The sequence below is a fragment of the Primulina tabacum genome, chromosome 2 (assembly GCF_025594145.1).
Source record: "Primulina tabacum isolate GXHZ01 chromosome 2, ASM2559414v2, whole genome shotgun sequence".
Taxonomy (NCBI): domain Eukaryota; kingdom Viridiplantae; phylum Streptophyta; class Magnoliopsida; order Lamiales; family Gesneriaceae; genus Primulina; species Primulina tabacum.
Genome location: NC_134551.1, coordinates 7142708 through 7168786, shown reverse-complemented (window position 1 = coordinate 7168786; position 26079 = coordinate 7142708). Strand labels below are relative to the sequence as shown.

General features: G+C 30.0%; 1 protein-coding gene across 1 annotated transcript; it reads right to left on the bottom strand.

Annotated features, from left to right (window-relative positions):
* Positions 1 to 1142: 1142 nt before the first annotated feature.
* LOC142528803 (aldehyde dehydrogenase 1-like) lies at positions 1143 to 21144 on the bottom strand. The gene is made up of 9 exons (XM_075633988.1): positions 20960 to 21144; positions 20296 to 20438; positions 3099 to 3482; positions 2928 to 3017; positions 2646 to 2819; positions 2407 to 2544; positions 2026 to 2163; positions 1873 to 1934; positions 1143 to 1607 (listed from the first exon to the last, which is right to left on the bottom strand). Exons 1-9 carry the CDS (start codon positions 21060 to 21062, stop codon positions 1334 to 1336), a joined length of 1506 nt encoding a protein of 501 aa, XP_075490103.1. The 5' UTR covers positions 21063 to 21144; the 3' UTR covers positions 1143 to 1333.
* Between the last annotated feature and the right edge of the window lie 4935 nt (positions 21145 to 26079).

Genomic DNA, 26079 nt, shown 5'->3' with positions numbered 1-26079 from the left:
CAGATAAGATTGATTCAGTTTTTCTGAACTAGTCCGGATGAAGCCTATTAATAGAAGCTGATTTCCTTCTTTTTTTTCCTACACAGCTTCCTTCCTTCAAAGAGAGTTCTAGCCATATACATTTGATTTTCTAACCAATTTCTCGGGCACTTTGGTGTCGGGAAGTTTCAGAGCTAGTATCGACTCGAGGAGGGGTCGGTGAACTAGGATCGAGACATCATCAGCAGACTGACGACGGATGCAGTCATAATACAAAAGCCTTAAATAATGATTTAAGGATAATTGGGAAGAATTTTGGAGCATGTTTGGTAATTCAAGACATGGTTTGATAGTGATTTTATTATGTTGGTATTGTCTAGATTCAGACGAGTAAGCTTTCTCTCATATTGTTTTAGTGAGGTACGTGATGTACTGACTGAGATATTCAAGTGTAGTATACACACTTATATGTTGCATGATATATGTTTGACTGCTTTGGCATATTATGCATGACATATCATGTTGAGCATGATATCTTTTTAGATATACCTCATTTGTTGGAGCCGCTCAGCCCTATTCTGTATTGTGGACGGTGGGGCATCGAGAGCTACAGTGTACGACGGGACCCACGAGCTCTGATGACCTGGACATTGTAGGTCCACGTCTTGATGATGAGTGTGGGAGCCAAAACATGCCTAAGGCAGATCAGAGACTACACACTCGGGCTCCTCTAAACTGAGCATGAGATTCTTGACTTGATCCTTGATATCTGAGCATATTGCATTTCGCATGTATCATATCAGTTTGTATAATCGTACATTCTCGTATTGGGCGATTGTCGATCACGTCCTTGTTTTCATCTTGAGCACCCTATTCCACGGGACAGGTCTTAGGTTGTGACGGTTCAAACGGCCAGAGCAGTTGGGTTTTCAGTGGTGATCCAGTGGAAGTTTTTGTATGGTTTATCGTATTCTCGTGCATGATTATGTTTTTTATATGGTTGTATTAATATTTAAGACTGTTATTATTGCTATGTTTTCGTTTGGGTTGTAAGATGATTAAATTATTTGATTTTCACTGTTTATTATTGTTATTAAATTTAATTTTGCATGTTTTTTAGTCTGTTTAGTAGTGGCTCGGATAAAGGTGCTACATAACTCATCTTGATTTATAACTTAAGCTTCGGATAAAGTATACACGACGTATTGATTTACATAATTTCACTTCACAAATACAGAAACATGAATGTATTATCACTTTAAGTCACATTTTCATAATGAATATTAATATTATCATATCAAACAATAGAAGATAAGTTGGCCTTGCATTGAGGATCCATCCATGCACAACTAGTTTAGAGCCATGGGGAATTATAAATGGGAGTTACAACCGATTTAACCTGAAGATACTTATGAAGAGATTCCAGTCCGCAGTCTCTTCCGAATCCGCTCATTTTATAGCCCCCGTAGGGAAGATCATTGTCGAAAGCAAAATAACAATTGATCCAAACAACACCAACTCGGATTGACCTCGATACTGTGTTTGCGATATTCAAGTTATCTGTCATAATTCCAGCTGCTAATCCATACTTTGTATCATTAGCTCTCTTTATCACCTCTTCAACACTCCTACAAATTCAGTTGGAACCGAGATATACATGACTAAGACTGAAATTTGATAAAATAGAAGACCAAAATCATGAAATACAAACATACATGATCAAAATTGTAATTTTACAATTACTTGCACTAATATCGTATTAAAACAAGAGTCCTACAATCATAACAGCAATTGACAGGGTAACTTCTGAATGATACTGTGATAGTCAGAGCTAAGGAGATCAGATTGTTTATCACCACTTTGAAGAATATTAAAAATCAATGAAGAACTTACTTGAACTTGAGAACTGACATTACAGGGCCAAATATTTCTTCCTTTGCAATAGTCATATCGTCCTATACAAATAGATCCAATGAAAATATGATACATCATGTCTTATTAACTAAAAAAAAAAAAAAAAAAACTTGATTAATATCAAATACTTACCGTGACGTTTACGAAAATTGTTGGCTCAATGTAATAACCCTTTCTGTCATATGGCTTACCACCATATAATAAAGTGGCACCTTCCTTCTCTCCAATATCAATATATGAAAGTATATTTTCGTATTGCTTCTTATCAACCTTGTAAATAACATTAAAAAGTAAATCTCGGAGTTAATTATTAACGAATAAATTCATTCGTGTCATAAGAAAATCATATGAACGGAAAGTGGCGTGAGATAAGTGATCCATTTATACATAATTTAATAACAGATTTCAAAACAATTTCCATATAAGTAACAGAAACTTGATTTGTTCCTCTCATCCTTTAGAAAAATTTCATTTTCAATTTTGCAAATCATTACTAAGAAATCAAATACATGCCTGAGGTCCTTGACGAACATTTGGGTGAAAAGGGTCCCCTACCACCCATGATTTTGCCTTCTCAACGAGCTTGAGGGTAAATTTATCATATATCTCTTGTTGAACGAAAACGCGGGATCCAGCCACACATATTTCACCCTGGAACATTCCATTCACATCGTATGATTACTTGAAAACTAGGGTTGCATATGAGAAATTGTGTCGTATTAGAATTAATCGAATAATTAAGTTTGTTTTGCCTTGTTAAATAGAATTCCTTGGAGAGCTAGATCTGCAACTTTATCAACATCGACATCATCAAAAACTATGAAGGGTGATTTGCCTCCTAGTTCTAGAGAAACAGGCTTCAAATTGCTTGACGCGGCCGCCTGCATTACAAGGCGCCCTACTTCTGTAGAACCCGTAAAACTAACCTGAACAAAGGAACAAAAAAATAGATGAGGCCCGGCGGTTTTGAAATGTATAGGAAAAAGGTCTAGGAAAATATTTTCTATATGAAAATAAATACAAATATATATGACCATGTCAATGTCCATGTGAGAGCTAATGGCAGCACCAGCCGTATGTCCATATCCTGTCACAACATTAAGCACTCCATTTGGAATTCCAGCCTGCGGCATTATATTTAACAAGCTGGGACGAGTTGTGCAAAACAAATATACAAGATCATAATAATTCATAAGAAAGCTTACGCGCTTTGCTAAATGAGCATAAAAAAGAGCAGAAAGAGGAGTCTGTTCCGCAGGTTTAACAACCATGGTGCAACCAGCAGCTAATGAAGGGCCAACTTTCATTGCGAACATAGTAGACGGGAAGTTCCAGGGAATAATATGCCCCACGACACCAATGGGTTCACGTAGCGTATATGCCTGTAGTTCACTAGACATTTTCAAAGTTTCCCCATGAATTTTGTCGGCTGCCCCTGCAAAGTAACGTATTGTTTCTGCTGCATTGGGAATGTCTAGTATCTTATTCATACTGTATAACTTTCCACCATCGATTGTATCCAGGGCCGCCAATTCTTCTAAATTTTCATTAATCAAGTCCGCAAATTTCAGCATTATCTTTCTTCTTTCCTGCCACATAAAACGTGAATCATATTAATGTCTCATACATTATTAGATAGAATTTAGCTGACAGGCCTACATGATATCAACAACTCGAAAGAGTTTGCATGAAAATAAAAGCAAGCCGAGGGATCGGCATTTTCTAATGGAACAGCTAGCCTCAAAGTTTGAACGGATCAAATATGGGTTACAAAGAATACCATATCCCAATGATTCCTGCCAAATATAGTCAAGCCTTCGTGATAAAGGTATGATATTAAGAGCACAAGGTCTATTGTCAATGACTAATAGTCCATTTGACACAAAGGTCTCAAATTTGGAATGAAGTCTTCGGTTCAAGACTCCATTATAACAAACCTCCTTCCTAGTCGAAGGAAAAAAAAAAGAATACAAGGTCTAATATTGTTGAGTGTGTATTAGACCTCAAATACCCAACAAAATCTAAAAAAAAATTATGTTTAATAGAAGTAAAAATATATCATACTAAATTTACGAAAGTTCTTAACGATCACTCACAAATTTCGACAAGCTAAAAATTATTTGATTTTTAATTATATAAAAATTTCTATTTTGATGCAACAAATATAATTCTGACTTACTCACACTCAATTATTTAGTTTTTCTAAACGTTTTTTACTTAATAAAAATTTTTGCTAAAGTTATTTTTTATTCCATAATTTGTTCAATTTTGGATTTTGGTGCAATAAGTTTTCAAAGTTTGGTTTCTTACACCAACTTTAAATTTTTGGCTACTTTGGTCCAATTATTGACGTTAAATATGACAAGTCATTTATTTTCGATGCAATATCAGTATTTTTCAATGTCACGTCAGCATTTTTCACTATCACAAGCAACAATTGGATCAAAATAATAGAAAATTAAAAGTTAGTGTATCAAAATCAAACTTTGAAAAACTAGTATACTAAAACACATGAATTAAACAAGTTAGTGAAATAAAAAACTATTTTCTCAAAAGTTTTGAGATAATTATAACATTTACATACAGAATAAAGCGCAATTTTATGAGTAGATATAATATGAATACATTATTATAATAAAAGAAAAACATGTATTTAGATGCAAGAAAAACAAATTAAAATCATGCTTAGGATGTTATTTTTATCATTTGACACTTTATTTAGTAAAATTTGTCCCAAATCTTAGTGAGATGTATCCACTCAAGATATTTAATGATGACTTCTGATTACTTTTCTTAATATGGTAGACTTTTATGAAATAGATAAATTTTTATTAATTTTCATAAAATCTCATATATTTGAAAATAGAATCTCATAGACTTATGAAGTCTTTTTACAAGATTTTTATAGAAATATATATATTTTTTAGAAAACATACGAGAGTATGCATATTAATTGAAAATATTAAAAATAATTTAAAATCAATTTTATTAAAAATTAATTAAAAATCAATTTTATTAAATAAATTAATAAAAAAATAAATTTTATTTAATAAATAAAATTGCTAGCACTTGCAATTCTACGAATCAATAACTTTTTCTATTTTCCTCTATATATTGTAATAATTTTATTAGAAAAATCCATAATATATAATTTGTAAACCTTGCACAATTTCAAGATTAAAATTCATAAAATATAGAAATTCAAGTTTAATTTTGTAAACAAGGAGACACAAATAATATCATATACTTTCTTATTTTAAAATCTTATTTTTAATTTTATCTTTTTATAACTATTTAAAAATTAAGCGACATAATTGGTATATATTAGAGAAAGGTTTTAAAAGGTCAATCTTTAGATTGAAACAAAGACAAATTTTGACATTTTATAGTTTTACTAAAGACTTTAATATTTGTATGTTAATGAATTTAATGGAGTTATTAAAAATCAATTAAATTTTTTAATATATCTAGAAATTCGTTCAGTTTTAAAAAATCATAAATGAATATCACTTGACATTTTGAATGAAACTAAAAAACTTCTATGGAGTATACAAAAGTCTTGATTAAATAACTCTATACTTTTAAAATCTAGAAAAGTAATTAATGTTATGAAAAAATAAAAATTTATGGTAAAAAAATAAAAAAATCAAACTCTCAAAATTATCAAACTACACACTTTAAAATATTTTTCTCTCAACTCAATTGTAAATTTCTTCACAAATGGTGAGAGGCTATTTATATAATTTCTTTGGTAATAATCCAAAAAATAAATTACATCATTACCTTCATCATCACACACAAATTTCTAATTTTTACAACTCTTATTTTCAACATTCAAATATTCAATACACCTATTTTAAATATTAATTTTCAACACTCTCTCTTGTAGTGATGATCATAATGATTGTCTTCATTACGTGTTTTTATACTGTCTCGTTAAAAACCTTACTAGAAAAATCCATTGGGATAAAAACCATAGTAAGGGAAAAAAAGTGCAGTCACGTAAACTCCCCCTCATGTTGACACGAACAATTCTTCAAAAATTTCATAGATTTCGCATCCCAATATTACATATGTGCTTTCTGAATATTGTCGTAGGAAGTGCCTTCGTGAAGAGATCTGATGAGTTTTCACTTGATTGAATGTGACGAACATCAATATATTTATTTTTATCAAGCTTCTTAGTGAATGCGAAAAACTTAGGAGGAATATGTTTAATTATGTCGCTTTTTATGTATCATTCTTTCATTTGAGCAACACATGCAGCATTATATTCATATAGTATCACATGCTTCTCGTCAAATGATAATTCGCATGAGATTTGGATATGTTGGGTCATTTATTTTAACCACACATTCACGGCTTGCTTCATGTAGTGCAATAATCTCGGCATGATTTGATGAAGTTGTTACGAGTGTTTGTTTCTGTGAACGCCAAGAAATTGCATCCACGAGTAAATACATATCCAGTTTGGGAACGTGCCTTGTGTGGATCAGATAAGTATCCAGCATCGGCATAATCAATTATACTTTGATTAGCATCTTTTCAATACAAAAGTCCTAAGTCTGTCGTTCCTCGTAGATAACGGAATATATGTTTAATTCCGTTCCAGTGTCTCTTTGTTGGATATGTGCTAAATCTTGCCAATAAATTTACGGAAAAAGATATATCAGGCCTTGTACAATTCGTAAGATACATAAGGACACCGATAACACTTAGATATAATACTTCTGGATCAAGAATATCTTCATCATCTTCACATGGACGGAATGGATCCTTTTCTATGTTTAATAATCTAACAATCATTGCAGTACTTAAAAGATTTGATTTATCCATATTAAAACGTTTAAGGATCTTTTCTGTATAATTTGTCTGGTGAACAAATATTCCACATTCTTTTTGTTCAATTTGTAAACCCAGACAATACTTGGTTTTTTCAAGATCCTTCATTTTAAATTATTACTTCAAGTATGACACAACTTCTTGAATTTCCTTATTCGTTCCAATGATGTTTAAATCATCAATATATATAGCATTAATTACGCATCCAGATATTGTTTTCTTAATGAAAACACGAAAGCATATTGAATTATTTACATATTCCTTTTTCATCAAGTGATCACTTAGCCGATTATACCACATTCGGCCGGATTGCTTTAACCCATATAATAATGATCTTTGTAATTTCACATAATAATATTATCTGGATTTAAAACTTTGTAATTCAGGCATCTTAAATCCTTCAGATATTTTCATATATATATATTACTATGAAGTGATCCACATAAGTAAGCTGTAACAACATCCATAAGACGCATTTCTAAATTTTCAGATACCGCCAAGCTAATCGAATACCGAAACGTAATTGCATCCATCACGAGAGAATACGTTTCTTCATAATCAATTCCAGGCCTTTGAGAAAAATCTTGTGTAACAAGTCGAGCTTTATATCTTACTATTTCATTTTTCTCATTTCGCTTTCGAATAAAAACCCACTTGTATCCAACAAGTTTTACACCTTCAGGTGTAAGGACTATAGGTCTAAAAACATTACGTTTATTTAGCGTATCCAATTCAACATGGATGACATCTTTCCATTTTATCCAATCCTGCCGATTTTTACATTCACCAAAAGATTTTGGTTCAAGATCTTCATTATCATATATGATGTCGATTGCCACATTATAACAAAATATATCATCAATTTCTTCTATATCTTTTCGGTTTTATATTTTTCCAGTATTAATATAATTGATAGAGATTTCACGATTCTCGTCAGTTTGTGATTCTGACAGAACATTTTTATCTGTTTTGTGATCATCATGTGTTTCTTCAGGAACATCAATATCTATTTTGTGATCATCATGTGTTTCTTCAGGAACATCATTATCTATTTTGTGATCATCATGTTTCTCTATGAAGTTTTATTTCGATGATTTTTATCATTGGAACCGACTGGCCTTCCACGCTTCAGGCGTTTTTCGACATCATGAGTTTTTTCAATTTGTTTCTTAGGAATTTCAATTCGAGCAGGAGCATTTACAGCATGTATATATGATTTAGTTACTCCTTTTGCATCTGTAAATGCATCTGGTATTTGATTTGCTATTCTTTGCAAGTGCACAATTTGCTGTACATCTTCTTCATATTGTTTTGTTCTTGGATCCAGATGTAACAATGATGATACATACCATGTAATTTCTTTTTCGATATGTTTCTTTTCTCCCCATAACATTGGGAAGATTTCCCTCGTTAAAATGACAATCAGCAAAACGTGCCGTGAACACGTCGCCTGTCTGAGGTTCAAGATATCGAATGATTGATGGACTAACATAACCGATATAAATTTCAATCTTTCTTTGAGGTCTCATTTTCTTTCGGTGAGGTGGTGCAATAGGCACATACACCATACATCCAAAAATTCTCAGATGAGAAATATCTGGTTCTTTTCTAAATGCAATGGGGAGTATTTATGATACACTTGGTTTGATGCGAATTAATGCAGTGGCATGTAAAATTGCATGTCTCCATATAGAAATATGTAGCTTTGTTTTCATAATAATTGGTCTAGCAATCAGTTGCAGACGTCTAATCAATGATTCAGTCAACCCATTCTGTGTATGCACATGAGCAACAAGATGTTTCAATAGTGATTCCCATAGACATACAATAATCATTGAAAGTCTAGGAAGTGAATGCACCGGCATTATCAAGTCTAATTTTCTTGATTGTATAATCAGGAAATAGATTCCTCGATTTTATTATTTGAGCAAGTAATCTTGCAAATGCAATATTTCGAGTTGACAATAAACATACACGTGACCATCTGCTGGAGGCATCAATCAATACCATAAAGTATCTAAATGGTCCACATGGTGAATGAATTGGTCCACAAATATCATCCTGAATACGTTCAAGAAACATTGGTGATTCAATTTGGATTTTGGCTGACGATGGTCTTATAATAAGTTTTTCAAGAGAACATGTTTAAAATTGAAACTTATTATTCTGAAAGATCTTCTGGTCTTTCAGCGGATGACCATGTGTATTTTCTCTAATTCTTCGCATCATTGTTGAACCAAGATGTCCTAATCGATCATGCCAATTGGTTAATATTGAAGAATTATCAACTACTATGTTTGATTCAATGAGACTTGTATGTGTATAATGCAATCCAGTAGGGAGCATTGCTAGTTTTTCAATAACATATTTCTTTCCTGATTTATATGTGGTAAGACATATATATTTTCTTATTCCCTTCATTCATTATTTGAGTATCATACCTATGTGAATATATATAATTAAAACTCAACAAATTTCTTTTCGGTTGTGGTGAATACAAAGCATCATTGATAAAAAAATTTGTACCATTAGATAACAAAAATTGTGCTTTACCATAACCTTTAATCAAGTCTACAGGACCTGATATTGTATTCACCATTGTTTTTGTTGGTTTTAGTTCCAAGAAATATCTTTTATCTCGGAGAATAGTGTGCGTTGTACTACTATCAGGTATGCAAACTTCAGCTTTGTTCATAACATTTTTCATATTTGAACTTAAAAAAAATTGCAATGAAATAAAATTACTGACAATACATTTATAAAAATAAAATACAATACAATACTTATGTAAGAATATAACACGCGATAAAACATTATCATACGAGTACATGGAAAAATAAAATTTTGTACATATCTATTCCACCATCAAATTGATCATTGTCCGAGAAATCAATCAGAAAATCTCCAGCATCAAAATGAGTTGAATCACTCAAAGATTCATTGTGTTCAGTGAAGTTGGTCTCCTTCTCTTTCCCCTTTATTGATTCTTCATAAAGTTTACAAAGGTGCTCAGGGGCTCGACAAATATGGGACTAATGTCCCGGAGTACCACATCTAAAACAAGAACTTTCAAATCTTTTTGAGTAATTCTCATTAACACTCATATTCTCATGATGCCTTTTCAGTGGATGGTTTGGGACGCTCTTTTGAGATGAGTTATAGAAGTAATTATCTCGATTATTTTCAAAACCACGGCCGCGTCCACGACCACTTCCACGTCCACGACCTCGATTTCGTCATCGACCAAAATCTTGTCTATAACTTTGATTTTGGTTTTCAGTTTTAAATTCATTTTTGCTTACGATATTTACTTCAGGAAATGCCGTTGAATCAATGAGTCGTGCCCGATGATTTCTCATTAACAGCTCGTTATTCTTTTCTGCCACAAGGAGATAGGCTATAAGTTTAGAATATCTCGAAAATTCACGCACTCCATATTGTTGTTGCAGAGTTATATTCGATGCGTGAAAAGTGGAAAATGTTTTTTCAAGTATTTCTAATTCAGTAATCTCGTGCCCACAAAATTTCAATTGTGAGATTATTCGATACATCGTCGAGTTGTAATCACTGCCTTTCTTAAAATCTTGGAATCTCAACGTATTCCATTCATCCCGGGCGGTCTGAAGTATAACCTCCCTTATATGTTCGAATATTTCTTTTAATCCATTCCACAAAGCCATGAGATCTTTTTCAATTAGATATTCACATTTTAATCCCTCGTCGAGATGTCGACGCAAAAATATCATGGCTTTTGCCTTTTCTTATGATGTGCATATGCCATTTTCTTTTATGGTCTCATTTAGACTCAATGACTCATAATGCATTTCTACATGGAGAGTCCATGTCATATAATTTTTTCCCGTAATATCAAGAGTAATGAATTCGAGCTTTGCCAAGTTTGACATGGTGGTACTAAAAAAATTATGATGCATTTTATTAGTTAATGAATATTGCAATACAAAGTAATTGATAAACAACGAGTACAAGCATTTGTAAAAATAAAGAAAACACACGAGGAAGATATTCTTCGATAAATACAAGATTCATGAGTATTATAACCAAAATAATTAAAAATAACCATGAGAAAACCATCTTCTTTAATCTTCGAAAATTTGATGAAGAATAATTATTTTAAAGAAGAAGAGAAAGTTGGAGTGATTGAATGTGTTTGTGAGATCATATTTATAGGGCAAAAACTAGCTGTTTTGTTATCGTTTATGACCGTTGGTGTACAAAAAAAATAAATATATGTATTTATATAATTTTATGGTAATAATATGGTTTATATAATATTAGTCATGTTTAAATAATTATGTATATCATAACACATTATTATAATGAGGTGTCATAAGGTATTTTGTTTAAAAACCTTATAGGCTTTTATACTTGTTGTATCTCTTACCGGGAGTGTGGGATATCGTCTTAACATCCTCCCAGGATTTATAACAAGTTTTTTGAAAAATTTATTTTTATAATTTATGATCTTTATTATATGATAGCATTATATTATATATTAAATATATACATAATAAATAAATAAACATTAACATAAATATTATTGTTTTTGTTATCTTTTTCTTTTGTTTTGGAGCTTGGAAAAATATGGAGGACTTTTAGAGTTTCGTGCTGATAACGTGTTATGAAAAAGTAAAAATTTATGGTAAAAAAGTAAAAATATCAAACTCTCAAAATTAGCAAACTACACAATTTTTAATATTTTAATCTCAACTCAATTGTAAATTTATTCACAAATGGTGAGGTTATTTATAGAATTTATTTGGTAATAATCCAAAAAATAAATTACAACATTACTTTCATCTTCACACACAAATTTATAATTTTTACAACTCTTATTTTCAATATTCAAATATTCAACATTCAAATATTCAATACACCTATTTTGAAAATTAATATTCAAAATAGGTGTATTGAATATTTGAATGTTGAAAATAAGAGTTGTAAAAATTATAAATTTGTGTGTGATGATGAAGGTAATGATGTAATTTATTTTTTGGATTATTACCAAAAAAATTCTATAAATAGTCTCACCATTTGTGAAGAAATTTACAATTGAGTTGAAAGAAAAATATTACAAAGTGTGTAATTTGATAATTATGAGAGTTTGATATTTTTACTTTTTTACCATAACTTTTTATTTTTTCATAACACGTTATCAGCACGAAGCTCTAAAAGTCCTCCATATTTTTTCAAGCTCCAAAACAGAAGAAAAAGGTAACAAAAATAATAATATTTATGCTATTATTTATTTATTTATTGTGTATATATTTAATATATAATATAATGTTATTATATAATAAAAATCAGAAATAATAAAAATAAATTTTTCAAAAAACTTGTTATAAATCCTGAGAGGATGTTAAGACGACATCCCACACTCCCGGTAAGGGATACGACAAGTATAAAAGCCTATAAGATTTTTAAAAAAAATATCTTATGACACCTCATTATAATAATGTGATATGATATACATAATTATTTAAACATGACTAATATTATATACACCATATTATTACCATAAAATTATACAAATACATACATTTATTTTTTTGTACATTAACGGTCATAAACGGTAACAAAACGTTTAGTTTTTGCCCTATAAATATGATCTCACAAACACATTCAATCACTCCAACTTTCTCTTTTTCTCTAAAAATTATTCTTCATCAAATTTTCGAAGAAAAAAGAGGATGATTTTCTCAAGGTTATTTTTAATTATTTTGGTAATACTCAGGAATCTTGTATTTATTGAAGAATATCTTTCTCGTATGTTTTCTTTATTTTTACGAATGCTTGTACTTGTTGTTTATCCATTACTTTGTATTGCAATATACATTAATTAATAAAATGCATCATAATTTTTTTTAGTACCATCATGTAAAACTTGGCAAAGCTCGAATTCATTGATCTTGATATTACGGGGAAAAATTATATACTATGGAATCTCGATATAGAAATGCATCTTGGTTCATTAGGTCTAAATGAGACTATAAAAGAAAATGGTATATCTACATCATAACAAAAGACAAAAGCCATGATATTTTTGCGTCGACGTCTCGACGAGATATTAAAATGTGAATATCTAATTGAAAAAGATCTCATGGTTTTGTGGAAGGGATTAAAAGAAAGATTCAAACAAATAAGGGAGGTTATACTTCCGACCGCCCTGGATGAATGGAATACGTTGAGATGCCAAGATTTTAAGAAAGTCAGTGATTACAACTCGATGATGTATCGAATATTCTCACAATTGAAATTTTGTGAGCACGAGATTACTGAATTGAAAATGCTTGAAAAAACTTTTCCACTTTTCACGCATCGAATATAACTCTACAACAACAATATAGAGTGCGTGGATTTTCGAGATACTCTGAACTTATCGCCTGTCTCCTTGTGGCGGAAAAGAATAACGAGCTGTTAATGAGAAATCATCAGGCACGACCCACTGGTTCAACGGCATTTCCTGAAGTAATTGTTGTAAGAAAATATGAATTTAAAACTGGAAACCAAAATCAAAGTTATAGACAAGATTTTGGTCGAGAACGAAATCGAGGTCGTGGTCGTGGACGTGGATGTGGAAGTGGTCGTGGTCGTGGACGCGGACGTGGTTTTGCAAATAATCGAGATAGTTACTTCCATAATTCATCTCAAAAGAGCGTCCCAAACCATCCACTGAAAAGCATCGTGAGAATATGAGTGTTAATGAGAATCACTCAAAAAGATTTGAAAGTTCTTGTTTTAGATGTGGTACTCAAAGACATTGGTCCCGTATTTGTCGAGCCTCTGATCACTTTTGTAAATTTTATAAAGAATCAATAAAAGAGAAAGAAAAAGAGACCAACTTCACTGACACAGTGAATCTTTGAGTGATTCAACTCATTTTGATGCTGAAGATTTTCTGATTGATTTATCAGACAATGATCAATTTGCTAGTGGAATAGATATGTAAAATATTTTATTTTTCCATGTACTCGTATGATAATGTTTTATCGTGTGTTATATTTTTACATATGTATTGTATTGTATTTTATTTTTATAAATGTATTGTCAGTAATTTTATTTCATTGCATTTTTTTTGAAGTTCAAATATGGAAAATGTTATGAACAAAGCTGAAGTTTGCATATCTGATAGTGGTACAACACACACTATCCTCCGAGATAAAAGATATTTCTTGGGACTAAGACCAACAAAAACAATGGTGAATACAATATCAGGTCCTGTAGACTTGATTAAAGGTTGTGGTAAAACACAATTTTTGTTACCTAATGGTACAAATTTTTTGATCAATGATGTTTTGTATTCATCACAATCGAAAAGAAATTTGTTGAGTTTTAATGATATATATTCACATGGGTATGATAATCAAACAATGTATGAAGATAATGAGAAATATATGTGTCTTACCACATATAAATCAGGAAAGAAATATGTAATTGAAAAACTAATAATGCTCCCTACTGGATTGCATTATACACATATAAGTCCCATTGAATCAAACATGATAGTTGATAATTCTTCAATATTAACCAATTGGCATGATCGATTAGGACTTCTTGGTTCAACAATGATGCGAAGAATTATAGAAAATACACATGCTTATCCGCTGAAAGACCAGAAGATCTTTCAAGATAATAAGTTTCAATGTAAAGCATGTTCTATTGGAAAACTTATTATAAAACCATCACCAGCCAAAATCCAAACTGAATCATCAATGTTTCTTGAACGTATTCAGGGTGATATTTGTGGACCAATTCATCCACCATGTGAACCATTTAGATACTTTATGTTATTGATTGATGTCTCCAGCAGATGGTCACATGTATGTTTATTGTCAACTCGAAATGTTGCATTTGCAAGATTACTTGCTCAAATAATAAAATCGAGGAATCTATTTCCTGATTATACAATCAAGAAAATTAGACTTGATAATGCTGGTGAATTCACTTACCAGAATTTCAATGTTTATTGTATGTCTATGAGAATCACTGTTGATCATCTTGTTGCTCATGTGCATACACATAATGGATTGACTGAATAATTGAATAAACGTCTGCAACTGATTGCCCCAATGATTATGAAAACAAAGCTACATATTTCTATATGGGGACATGAAATTTTATATGCCGCTGCATTAATTCGCATCAGACCAAGTGTATCATAAATACTCCCCATTGCAGCTTGCATTTGGAAAAGAACCAGATATTTCTCATCTGAGAATTTTTGGATGTATGGTGTGTGTGCCTATTGCACCACCTCACCTTAAGAAAATGAGACCTCAAAGAAAGATTGGAATTGATATCGGTTATGATAGTCCATCAACCATTCGATATCTTGAACCTCAGATAGGCGACGTGTTCACAGCACGTTTTGCTGATTGCAATTTTAATGAGAAAATCTTCCCAATGTTAGGGGGAGAAAAGAAACATACCGAAAAAAATTACATGGTATGTATTCAAGAACAAAACAATGTGAAGAAGATGTACAACAAATAGTGCACTTCCAAAGAATAGCAAATCAAATACCAGATGCATTTACAGATGCAAAAGGGGTAACTAAATCATATATACATGCTGTAAATGCTCCTGCTCGAATTGAAATTCCAAAGAAACAAATTGAAAAAACTCATGATGTCGTAAAACGCCTGAAAAGCGTGGAAGGCCAGTCGGTTCCAGTGATAAAAATCCTCGAAATAAAACTTCTTAGAGAAACATGATGATCACAAAATAGATAATGATGTTCCTGAAGAAACAAATGATGATCACAAAATGGAGAATGATGTTCCTGAAAAAACACATGAGGATGAAAATGTTCTGTCAGAATCACAAACTGACGAGAATCGTGAAATCTCTATCAATTATATTAATACTGAAAAAATATAAAACCGAAAAGATATAGAAGAAATTGATGATATATTTTGTTATAATGTGGCAATCGACATCATATATGATAATGAAGATCATGAACCAAAATCTTTTGGTGAATGTAAAAATCGGCAGGATTGGATAAAATGGAAAGATGTCATCCATGTTGAATTGGATACGCTAAATAAACGTAATGTTTTTAGACCTATAGTCCTTACACCTGAAGGTGTAAAACTTGTTGGATACAAGTGGGTTTTTATTCGAAAGCGAAATGAGAAAAATGAAATAGTAAGATATAAAGCTCGACTTGTTACACAAGATTTTTCTCAAAAGCCTGGAATTGATTATGAAGAAACGTATTCTCTCGTGATGGATGCAATTACGTTTCGGTATTCGATTAGCTTGGCGGTATCTGAAAATTTAGAAATGCGTCTTATGGATGTTGTTACAGCTTACTTATGTGGATCACTTCATAGTAATATATATATGAAAATACCTGAAGGATTTAAGATGCCTGAAGTACAAAGTTTTAAATCCAGATAATATTATTATGTGAAATTACAAAGATCATTATTATATGGGTTAAAGCAATCCGGCCGAATGTGGTATAATCGGCTAAGTGATCACTTGATGAAAAAGGAATATGTAAATAATTCAATATGCCTTCGTGTTTTCATTAAGAAAACAACATCTGGATGCGTAATTAATGCTATATATATTGATGATTTAAACATCATTGGAACGAATAAGGAAATTCAAGAAGTTGTGTCATACTTGAAGTAATAATTTAAAATGAAGGATCTTGAAAAAACCAAGTATTGTCTGGGTTTACAAATTGAACAAAAAGAATGTGGAATATTTGTTCACCAGAAAAATTATACAGAAAAGATCCTTAAACGTTTTAATATGGATAAATCAAATCTTTTAAGTACTGCAATGGTTGTTAGATTATTAAACATAGAAAAGGATCCATTCCGTCCATGTGAAGATGATGAAGATATTCTTGATCTAGAAGTATTATATCTAAGTGTTATCGGTGTCCTTATGTATCTTACGAATTGTACAAGGCCTGATATATCTTTTTCCGTAAATTTATTGGCAAGATTTAGCACATATCCAACAAAGAGACACTGGAACGGAATTAAACATATATTCCGTTATCTACGAGGAACGACAGACTTAGGACTTTTGTATTGAAAAGATGCTAATCAAAGTATAATTGATTATGCCGATGCTGGATACTTATCTGATCCACACAAGGCACGTTCCCAAACTGGATATGTATTTACTCGTGGATGCAATTTCTTGGCGTTCACAGAAACAAACACTCGTAACAACTTCATCAAATCATGCCGAGATTATTGCACTACATGAAGCAAGCCGTGAATGTGTGGTTAAAATAAATGACCCAACATATCCAAATCTCATGCGAATTATCATTTGACGAGAAGCATGTGATACTATATGAATATAATGCTGCATGTGTTGCTCAAATGAAAGAATGATACATAAAAAGCGACATAATTAAACATATTCCTCCTAAGTTTTTCGCATTCACTAAGAAGCTTGATCAAAATAAATATATTGATGTTCGTCACATTCAATCAAGTGAAAACTCATCAGATCTCTTCACGAAGGCACTTCCTATGACAATATTTAGAAAACACATATATAATATTGGGATGCGAAATCTTCGAAATTTGTGAAGAATTGTTCGTGTCAATATGAGGGGGAGTTTACGTGACTGCACTCTTTTTTCTTTACTATGGTTTTTATCCCAATTAGTTTTCCTAGTAAGGTTTTTAACGAGGCAGTATAAAAACTCGTAATGAAGACAATCATTATGATCATAATCACAAGGGGGAGTGTTGAAAATTAATATTCAAAATAGGTGTATTGAATATTTGAATGTTGAAAATAAGAGTTGTAAAAATTAGAAATTTGTGTGTGATGATGAAGGTAATGATGTAATTTATTTTTTGGATTAGTACCAAAGAAATTCTATAAATAGCATCACTATTTGTGAAGAAATTTACAATTGAGTTGAGAGAAAAATATTATAAAGTGTGTGGTTTGATAATTTTGAGACACTGATATTTTCATTTTTTTACCTTAAATTTTACTTTTTCATAATATTATCGTCTCGATTTCCACTAATTACCAAAGTTTGAAAATGAACTAACTGGTAGTGGACCGAAGACAATTCTCCAGCTTATGTTTACGTAGTACTACTCTTTGCTTGGTCATCCTAAATAATGATGAAAACTGATACTCTTTTTATTTGATTTTGTTGCTAGTACAAATTAATAATTTAAAAAATCCGAATTACTTATTTACTGGACTGTACATACACGCAACATTATAGATAGACACTAATTTATATTATATTATTAAATTTGAAAGACTCTAAAGTAATTGACTTTTGATATCATGATCTATTTTAATAATTATATAAATATATATATATATATATATATATATATTAAATTTTAATGCAAGACACATGTAACTTAACTGATAGATTTTATTTTTTAGTTATCAAGTTGTAGTACAATTTGGATCCTTTTCTTTTTCTATTTATTTTTTAAATTCATATATCAAAATTGAATGTAGTGTATCATTATTTCTTATAATTATATTTTAATCTTCATTTAAATATAATACATTAGTATATATTAATGTTGTAGTATATATTAATGTTGTGTCATGCATTGCATTAACATTTTAATTTGGAGGAGGACAGACCATATATAACAAATTAAATAAAAAAAATCAGTGAAAAAGAAAGCAAATCTTGACTTTGCCATGCAAGAGTTGTGCGGTGGCAATCGGTAAAGATTGACGCAAGAAAGTCAAATCTTATGTCGGCACCTCGAAATAAGGACAGGCTTAAAAGTACGAGCCTGCACGCAAATCAGATGCCGCTCCAATTACCAGAAAATTCAAATATTTTTCATTAGATCATAAATTTTTCTTAGATAAATAATAAAATAAATTTTACTTTATACTAACTAATTTCATCAATTTTTTAAAGAATTGGTCCTTGTAAGACGACGAGTTGATCAAATCAATATTCACCATGAAAAATATTTTTTAATTGGATCGAATCGAATATAAGATCCGTCTCATAAGAATTTTTATGTTTTCAAAATATAATTTTCTCACATAAAATCGTATGCAATATTTTCTCAATCAACCACCACTTTGAAAATGGCAAAACGTAAAGAAAATCATTCCCTAAGTTTTTTGGTCCAAAACTTTCATTCTAATTAGCATGTAATGTTGACAAAAGAATGAAGAATGTTATTAACTACACGAAATATTTTTAAGTTAATTAGCCGTAAATTTGTGGAATTGAATCATCCGGCAAACCCAACTGTTATTGTTTTCGGATCAAAATAGTACAAAATCGTCTTGATCTCCCGTGAAACCAAGCAACAAACAAGTCAACTAAATAGGGTTTTTTTTAATTAGTTTATTGTATTTAAAAAAAAATCTTTATCAAACTATCATGTTTTTCAAAATTTTAACAAAATAACGTAATTCTTTTTTAAAAACTTTGATATGCAATAAGGAGAGAAAAATAATAAAATATAATGCTTCTATGTAATTAATATACAATTAGATTAAAACTTGAAAATGAGTTTATAAACAAAACAAAAAATATAATTAATAACGCTAAAGATGATAAAATATCGATACTATATCGAAATTGTTGATATGAATGATATTAAATTTATTTCGTACCGAAATTTTGATAAGATATATGTATATATTTTTTCCCATAACAAAAATTTTGATACGATATATGGTTTTCTTTGAAAATTTTGATATACCACACTGAATCACTCCTAAACCAAATAATTTTTTCAGTAAATACGACAAATATTTGGTTATATATATAATAATAATATAATTTATGCACATGTAAATAAAATATAATACGATAATTTATACATTAAATTATAGTGTATATATATAATATAATATAATATTATATTATATACATATTCATACACATATATTTATACATACATTATGTTTCAATTCCCCCTGTTGCAGTGGCGGGGCATTGAAACTTTTTGTACATATTTTTTTAAAAAATTATTTACCCCTCCTGTTAACGATACAACTTGGAGTAAAATTTTATTCAATTCATCATTTAATTTTTACAGTAGTTCGATAAAACATACAAAAATAACATAATTTTATAAAACTTGTTGGAAAAATATTAAAATCTGATAAAAAATCCCCAACTAAATAGATTAAACAAATGTAATAATATAATAATGAGGGCCAAGCTTTTTTTTCTAAATTGATATTTTATTCTTATTATAAAAAATTGATGTACCTAATCATGTGTACTATTGCCTAAAAAATATTTTTTATTCTTCTGGGCCACAAATGTTTGCACAACATGTTACTTACACATTATATAAAATCTAATTTTTTTGAAATATATAAAATAAATAAAGTAGCTTATAAAAATTCGAAAATTATCAAAGTTTTAAATTTAAGACGAGACTCGTCTATAAAACTTAATCACAGACTAAAATCTCGCCCGTAAAAAAAACAAAAAAACAAAAAAACAAACAAACGAGTATGAATGACACCCAGTTGAAATTTGATGTTGGATCACATGCACGTAAAATGTATGGAAAATTATCATCGTAGACTTACACGTCCGGGCAAGCGAGGCCATGGACCAAGATCGAAGGCCTTCCGAGCAGCCTTTACCGCTAAATCAATATCTTCTTTGTCCCCTTCGGCAATATATGCAATCACCTCTTCCGTTCTCGGGTCAATGGTTTCAAATCTCTTTCCTGATTCAACACGCAACTATTTCACCTCAATTTATTTATAATCACAACAAAAAAATATCAATCTAAACCCAAATTTTGTAAAATGTAATTGAAATATCTTGATTTCAAAGCCGACCAGATTGATTGAACCGCGAACGATTCCCATTTGGTCTCTAGCTAATTTGTGTCATTCTCAAATTTAAAAAATCTTTCAGTACGAAAGCAGTCTTACGAACTTTCATGTTTTCCAAGTTCTCGTATAAAAAAATTCCAACGACAAAGAGGAGTCCAAGTTTTTCGTACCGTACATAATCCAGAAATTTATTATTACTAGATATATGATAAATAATGTTGTTATTCAAGTAAACACAATTCATAAGCACAAGTCTTCCACAATTCACAAACGTTGAAATAACTAGTGTCTTCATGTTCTCATCAACTGCTCCATAAAACTTACATGAAAAAATTACGCATAAATCTAGAAGAAAAAAGCAGTTACAGAAATAGAAATAGAAATAGAGAGAGAAGGGGGAGGAATTAACCTGATAAAGCGTCAACGAATTCTCCATTGATGAATAGTTTGATAAATTTGATTTCAGGAATCTTCACGTGAGACTCCATAATCTGATTGGATTGCTCCGGCATTTCTTTTCACTGTTGCGCTTATAATGGAGGAGAAAAGAGTGAAGATGATTGCCCGATTTGGTAAATGTGAAACACGGGGAGGGGAGAGGGGTGCCCACTTCTAAAGGTGCAAGCAGGCCCATGGGCTTGTGGGTGGATCAATTTTTAAATTTTTTATTTTTATTATTGTTATTTGGTAGGTCACACTTTAAAAAAATATATTAAATTTCTTGTGACACGATTTCACATAATTTTATTTGTAAGACAAGTTGATTCGATTTAAAATTATCATGACGGTAATATCATTGGCATAAAATGATAATTTTTCACGAGTTAGGTCAGGTCGGTGATCCGTCTCACAAAATTTAACTTTGATACGACATCACAAAAGTTTTTGAAAATAAAAAATAGCTTTATGGTGAGAGGTGTCAATCTGGAAGGGCCTGTATTTGCATTTATTCGATTTATTTTTGTAATAAAAATTGAAAAGTTAGAATGAATAATAATAATAATAATAATAATAATAATAATAAATATTTATGAATAGGTGACTTGATAAGTAAACATTTTTATTTTGAATTCCTATATCGGAGTTGGTACGTCGTCTATGTTACATCGGATCTTTTATTTTTGTTTTGAATTCAGACATTTATTTAAATATCTTGTATAGAAAATAAATCAGAATAATCACTCTTAATGTAGCATAAAACGATCCCAATCGAGTTTTAAGTTCGTTCATTCATGATAAACTTTTGGCGATTATATTGTTGGGTATATTTTGAGGTTTACATATGTATCTTGTATTTAGTAAAAGTGCCAATAAGTTGATTTGTTATTTATACATATACAAAATATTAAATAAATTGATATGATTCACTTGTGTATTGAAACTTTTCCAATTACATATTATATGATGGATACAAGATTTCTCATATATATTTATATAAAGGTTATGGTATCAAAGCATTGAGAACAATACAAAAAATACAATTTTTATATGAAAATAATGCACTCTTTTTCCTTCTCCCGTTCTAGATAAATAAATAAAAGATGACAATTTTTTATGTTGTTTTGGAATATTCATAACTAATAATCTATATTTATCAATAGATTTATGTATGTAATTATTGTCATTTATTTGTTTGTTGATTCAACATGGATTTCTATTCTGTTGTGATATACGGTTTAAATTTAAAAAGAGACAGCAAAAACTGAAAAATAAATTTTACTTTATCAATCTTCTTGATTTCTCCTCTGAATTAAACAAAGAATGTCATCTCATAAGTTATTTATACTTTTAATTAAGCATCGAATAATGTATATCTCACGCTCTAAATGTCAAGTAATAGAAAATAGTGAAGACCATCCATTCTACGTACTAGTTAGTTTAGAGCTATGGCGAACGACAAATGGGAGTTGCAAAGAATTTAACACGAAGACAATTGTCAAGAGCTTCTCATCCACGGTCTTTTCCAAAGTTCACTCGGTTTATAGTATCTGAAGGGAAGATCATTGTGTAAAAAAAGGGTCCATATAAAAAAAAAAAAAAACACGTGTAGGAAATGACGATAATCATAGCCTACGTTTTTTAAAAACGGTATATGCACCACCTCAACTTTAGAAAATTGAGACACGCATGCACATCTTATTTTGACTCTCGAGCTCCTGATAAACTCATTGATGGTATGAGAAATGCGTATAAGTAGCAGTGATTGAGGTCCCTAAGTACACACTTCATAAGAACAAAATATACCATCTACAGAGTTGGATTGCTTAAAAGGTTTCAATTATAGGAAAACAAAAAACTTACAAATTATTCTATGGCCGGAGCTAACGCTCGATCCGCTTTTACATATTGTTTATCATGTTCATAGTTATATAGAAACATGAGGTTTTGAAAAATTATAACATTTGATATCAGTTCCGTGATACATATGCCTTGAAATTTTTTTTTTTTCATTTTATGAAAATCGAATATCATGAAATTTTGGAAAATATTATTTATGGAAGTTTTGCATAAGAAACTTGAAATTTGAAGTTCGAATATAATAATATTAAGAAATTTATCTGAAAATTTTTTCGGAAAACTTTGCTCTCGGCTGCACTTTGAAGTTATTTTTTAAAGTCTCGAAAATAAAATGAGAAATTTTTTGAGAGCAAATTTTTTAGAGTAACAAAATATTCAGAAGAAGAAGAAAGCTCGTAGAAGATGAAGCTTTTAAATTGCATTCAATAATTCTGATACACATACAAAGTTATGTGTTGAATTATTAAAACCAAAGGAGACCCACACACCGTCGGTAAATACATTATTTGTTTATTATTATTATTAAAATAATAATAATAATAATAATAATATAAATAAATAATTTATTATTAAGTTATATGTATAATTAGGTATACATATAGCATTTGGATAATTTGTACACATTAATATTTTTCTAAATTTTTTGTATAGTTTAATTTGTGTATAAAAATATTTATTCTGTTTTTGTATGTATAATTTATTGTTTAGATAGATACATACTATATTAAGTGGAATAATATTAATAAACTGAAATTAAAATCATAAATATTTTTTATGCTTTTAATATGAGATTTTATAACATTAAAATTCACATTATGTTCATATTAAATTATATGAAAAGTTGTTTATAATTTTAAATAAACATATCAAGTAAAAATACGAATATAAAGTTATTTAATTAAAAGTTTTGGCTTATAAAGATTCACATAAATTTGAATCATTAAGTTAAATAATAATTATTAGGTGACGTAAGAAAACATAATCTGGGGGAGTTCTACATAGAATGGTTTAAATTTGACTTGCTACTGGTTTCCCTAAAGAACGTTGCTCTGTATAGGAGTAAGGTATTTATAAGGCCTTAGCTCTACCTATGTTTCTTGTGAGCACTATTGAAAAATTTTGATTGTGTCACTAAATAATTATTATATAAAGTATTAAGTAAAACCAAAATTTTGTTCAGTGAACCGTATAATTTTAAATAATTGAAGAATAGTCACATTATCCTTAATTATGAAAACTTATGCATTAAGGGATTTGAATTACATAATTGACATCAATTGTTATTAATTATATAAACATAATAAATTTTATCTCATATGAATTTTTGTTATATTTATATAACTAATTAGGTTAAAATATCAAATTATATTTGTCTTAATTTACCCACAGGAGTTAAGGGAAAATATATTTTGATATTTTTATCATAAAGTTCCAGAAAAATCTTATTGAATTAAAATTTTAGCACACAGAAAAATTTTATGTCACTAGATTTTTAAAAGAATGATTAACATTGATAAAACATGATATTACCTCAAAATTTTAAAAATAATAATCATATTATATTTTTAGACAGTTATGCAACCTTCGAGTTTTTCTGATATGAAATATTTCATTTTCGAACTGAATGGCGATACTTATAAAATATGTAAAGAAAGAATTATTATTCAATAAGGATGGATGAATATTGATTATTCTATATGGAAAGACGAACCATATGTTATTATTGAAAATAACAATCCAGATGATGTTGATCTTTATGGAAAATGGGAGCGATCTAATCGACTCTGCGTAATGTTTATAAAGACCAAAATCTCTATTGGCATGCATGATTCCATATATCAGCATAATAATGTCAAAGAATTATTGAAGGCTATTGAAGAACAGTTTCAGTCTCCAGGTAAGGCACTTGTCAGCACCATAATTATGAAATTCTTTTCATTAAGGCTCATCAGTGTGAGAGGTGTGCAAGAACACATCATGAAAATGCGGTACATAACGGCTCGATTCAAGACACTTGAAGTGGAAATGTATGAAACTTTTATTGTGCACTTCATTTTATGCACTCTTCCACAACAATATGAACCCTTCAAAATTTCCTACAACACACATAAAGATAAGTGGTAAATAAAGGAACTAATGATCATGTCTATTCAAGAGGAAGGAAGATTAATGAAAATAAGTGATAATGTTTTATGACTGCACAAAGAAAGTATAAGAAGCAAGTCATAATCAAGGAAAAAGGAAAATGAATAATTCTACCCCAACCTGAAATTAAGAAAGAATCCAAGTGTTTCTTCTGTAAAAAGACGAGACACACATGATGAAGGATTGCAATAAATTTAAGGATTTGCTTGAAAAGAAAGTTATTCATATTTCATTTGTCTGTTATGAATCTAATATGGTTTATATGATTTATAATACATGGTGGATTGATTCTGGTTTTATAATCCATGTTATAAATATCTTGCAGGGTATACAAAGACTAAGAAAACCCTAGGAAATGAGCGGAACATCTATTTAGGAATAAATATGTCTTCGCATGTGGAGGCTATTGGGACTTGCTGTCTAATATTGGAAAGTGTCTTTATTTTAAAATTGAAAAAGACATTTTATGTTCCTAATTTTTCTAAGAATTTAATTTCGGTTTCAAATCCTGTACCCATTGGTTATTCCTTTCAGTTTTTGGATAAATCAATAAATATATTTTATAAATCAAACATTGTTGGAAATTATACAATGATTAATGGTTTTTTCTCTATTTCTTTACAAAATAATAACACCACTATGCATGTTTAAAGAGGTTTTAAAATATGTGTTATAAATAAAGATTCTTCTCTATTATTGCACAGAAGATCGGGACACATCTCCATAGAGAGGATTAAAAGATCAGTGAATAATGGAGTACTTAGTACTTTAGATTTTACTTGAGACTTGTGTGAACTGCATAAATGGAAAGTAGACCAATAAGTCTAAAAAAAAGTGCCAAGAGGAGTACTGAAATATTAGAAATCATACATTCAGATATTTATTGTTCAGTTATGGACATGCAAAGTCCGAAATACTTCAACTCCTTGATTGATGATTACTCACGATACATGTATATCTACATGTTTTATAACAAAAACGAAGCACTTGAAGCCTTTAAGGTTTTCAAGGCTGAAGTGGAGATGCAATGTGGAAAACAAATTAAGATTGCGAGAACTGATAGATGTGGAGAATATTATGGTAGAT

Coding starts and splice junctions, on each gene's coding strand:
- LOC142528803 (XM_075633988.1), bottom strand. CDS start 21,062: ATGCCGGAGCAATCCAATCAGATTATGGAGTCTCACGTGAAGATTCCT. Junction 3,483..20,295: donor GGCCTCGCTTGCCCGGACGT/GTAAGTCTACGA, acceptor TTTATGTGGCAG/GAAAGAAGAAAGATAATGCT. Junction 2,545..2,645: donor AAGGAATTCTATTTAACAAG/GCAAAACAAACT, acceptor GGAATGTTCCAG/GGTGAAATATGTGTGGCTGG.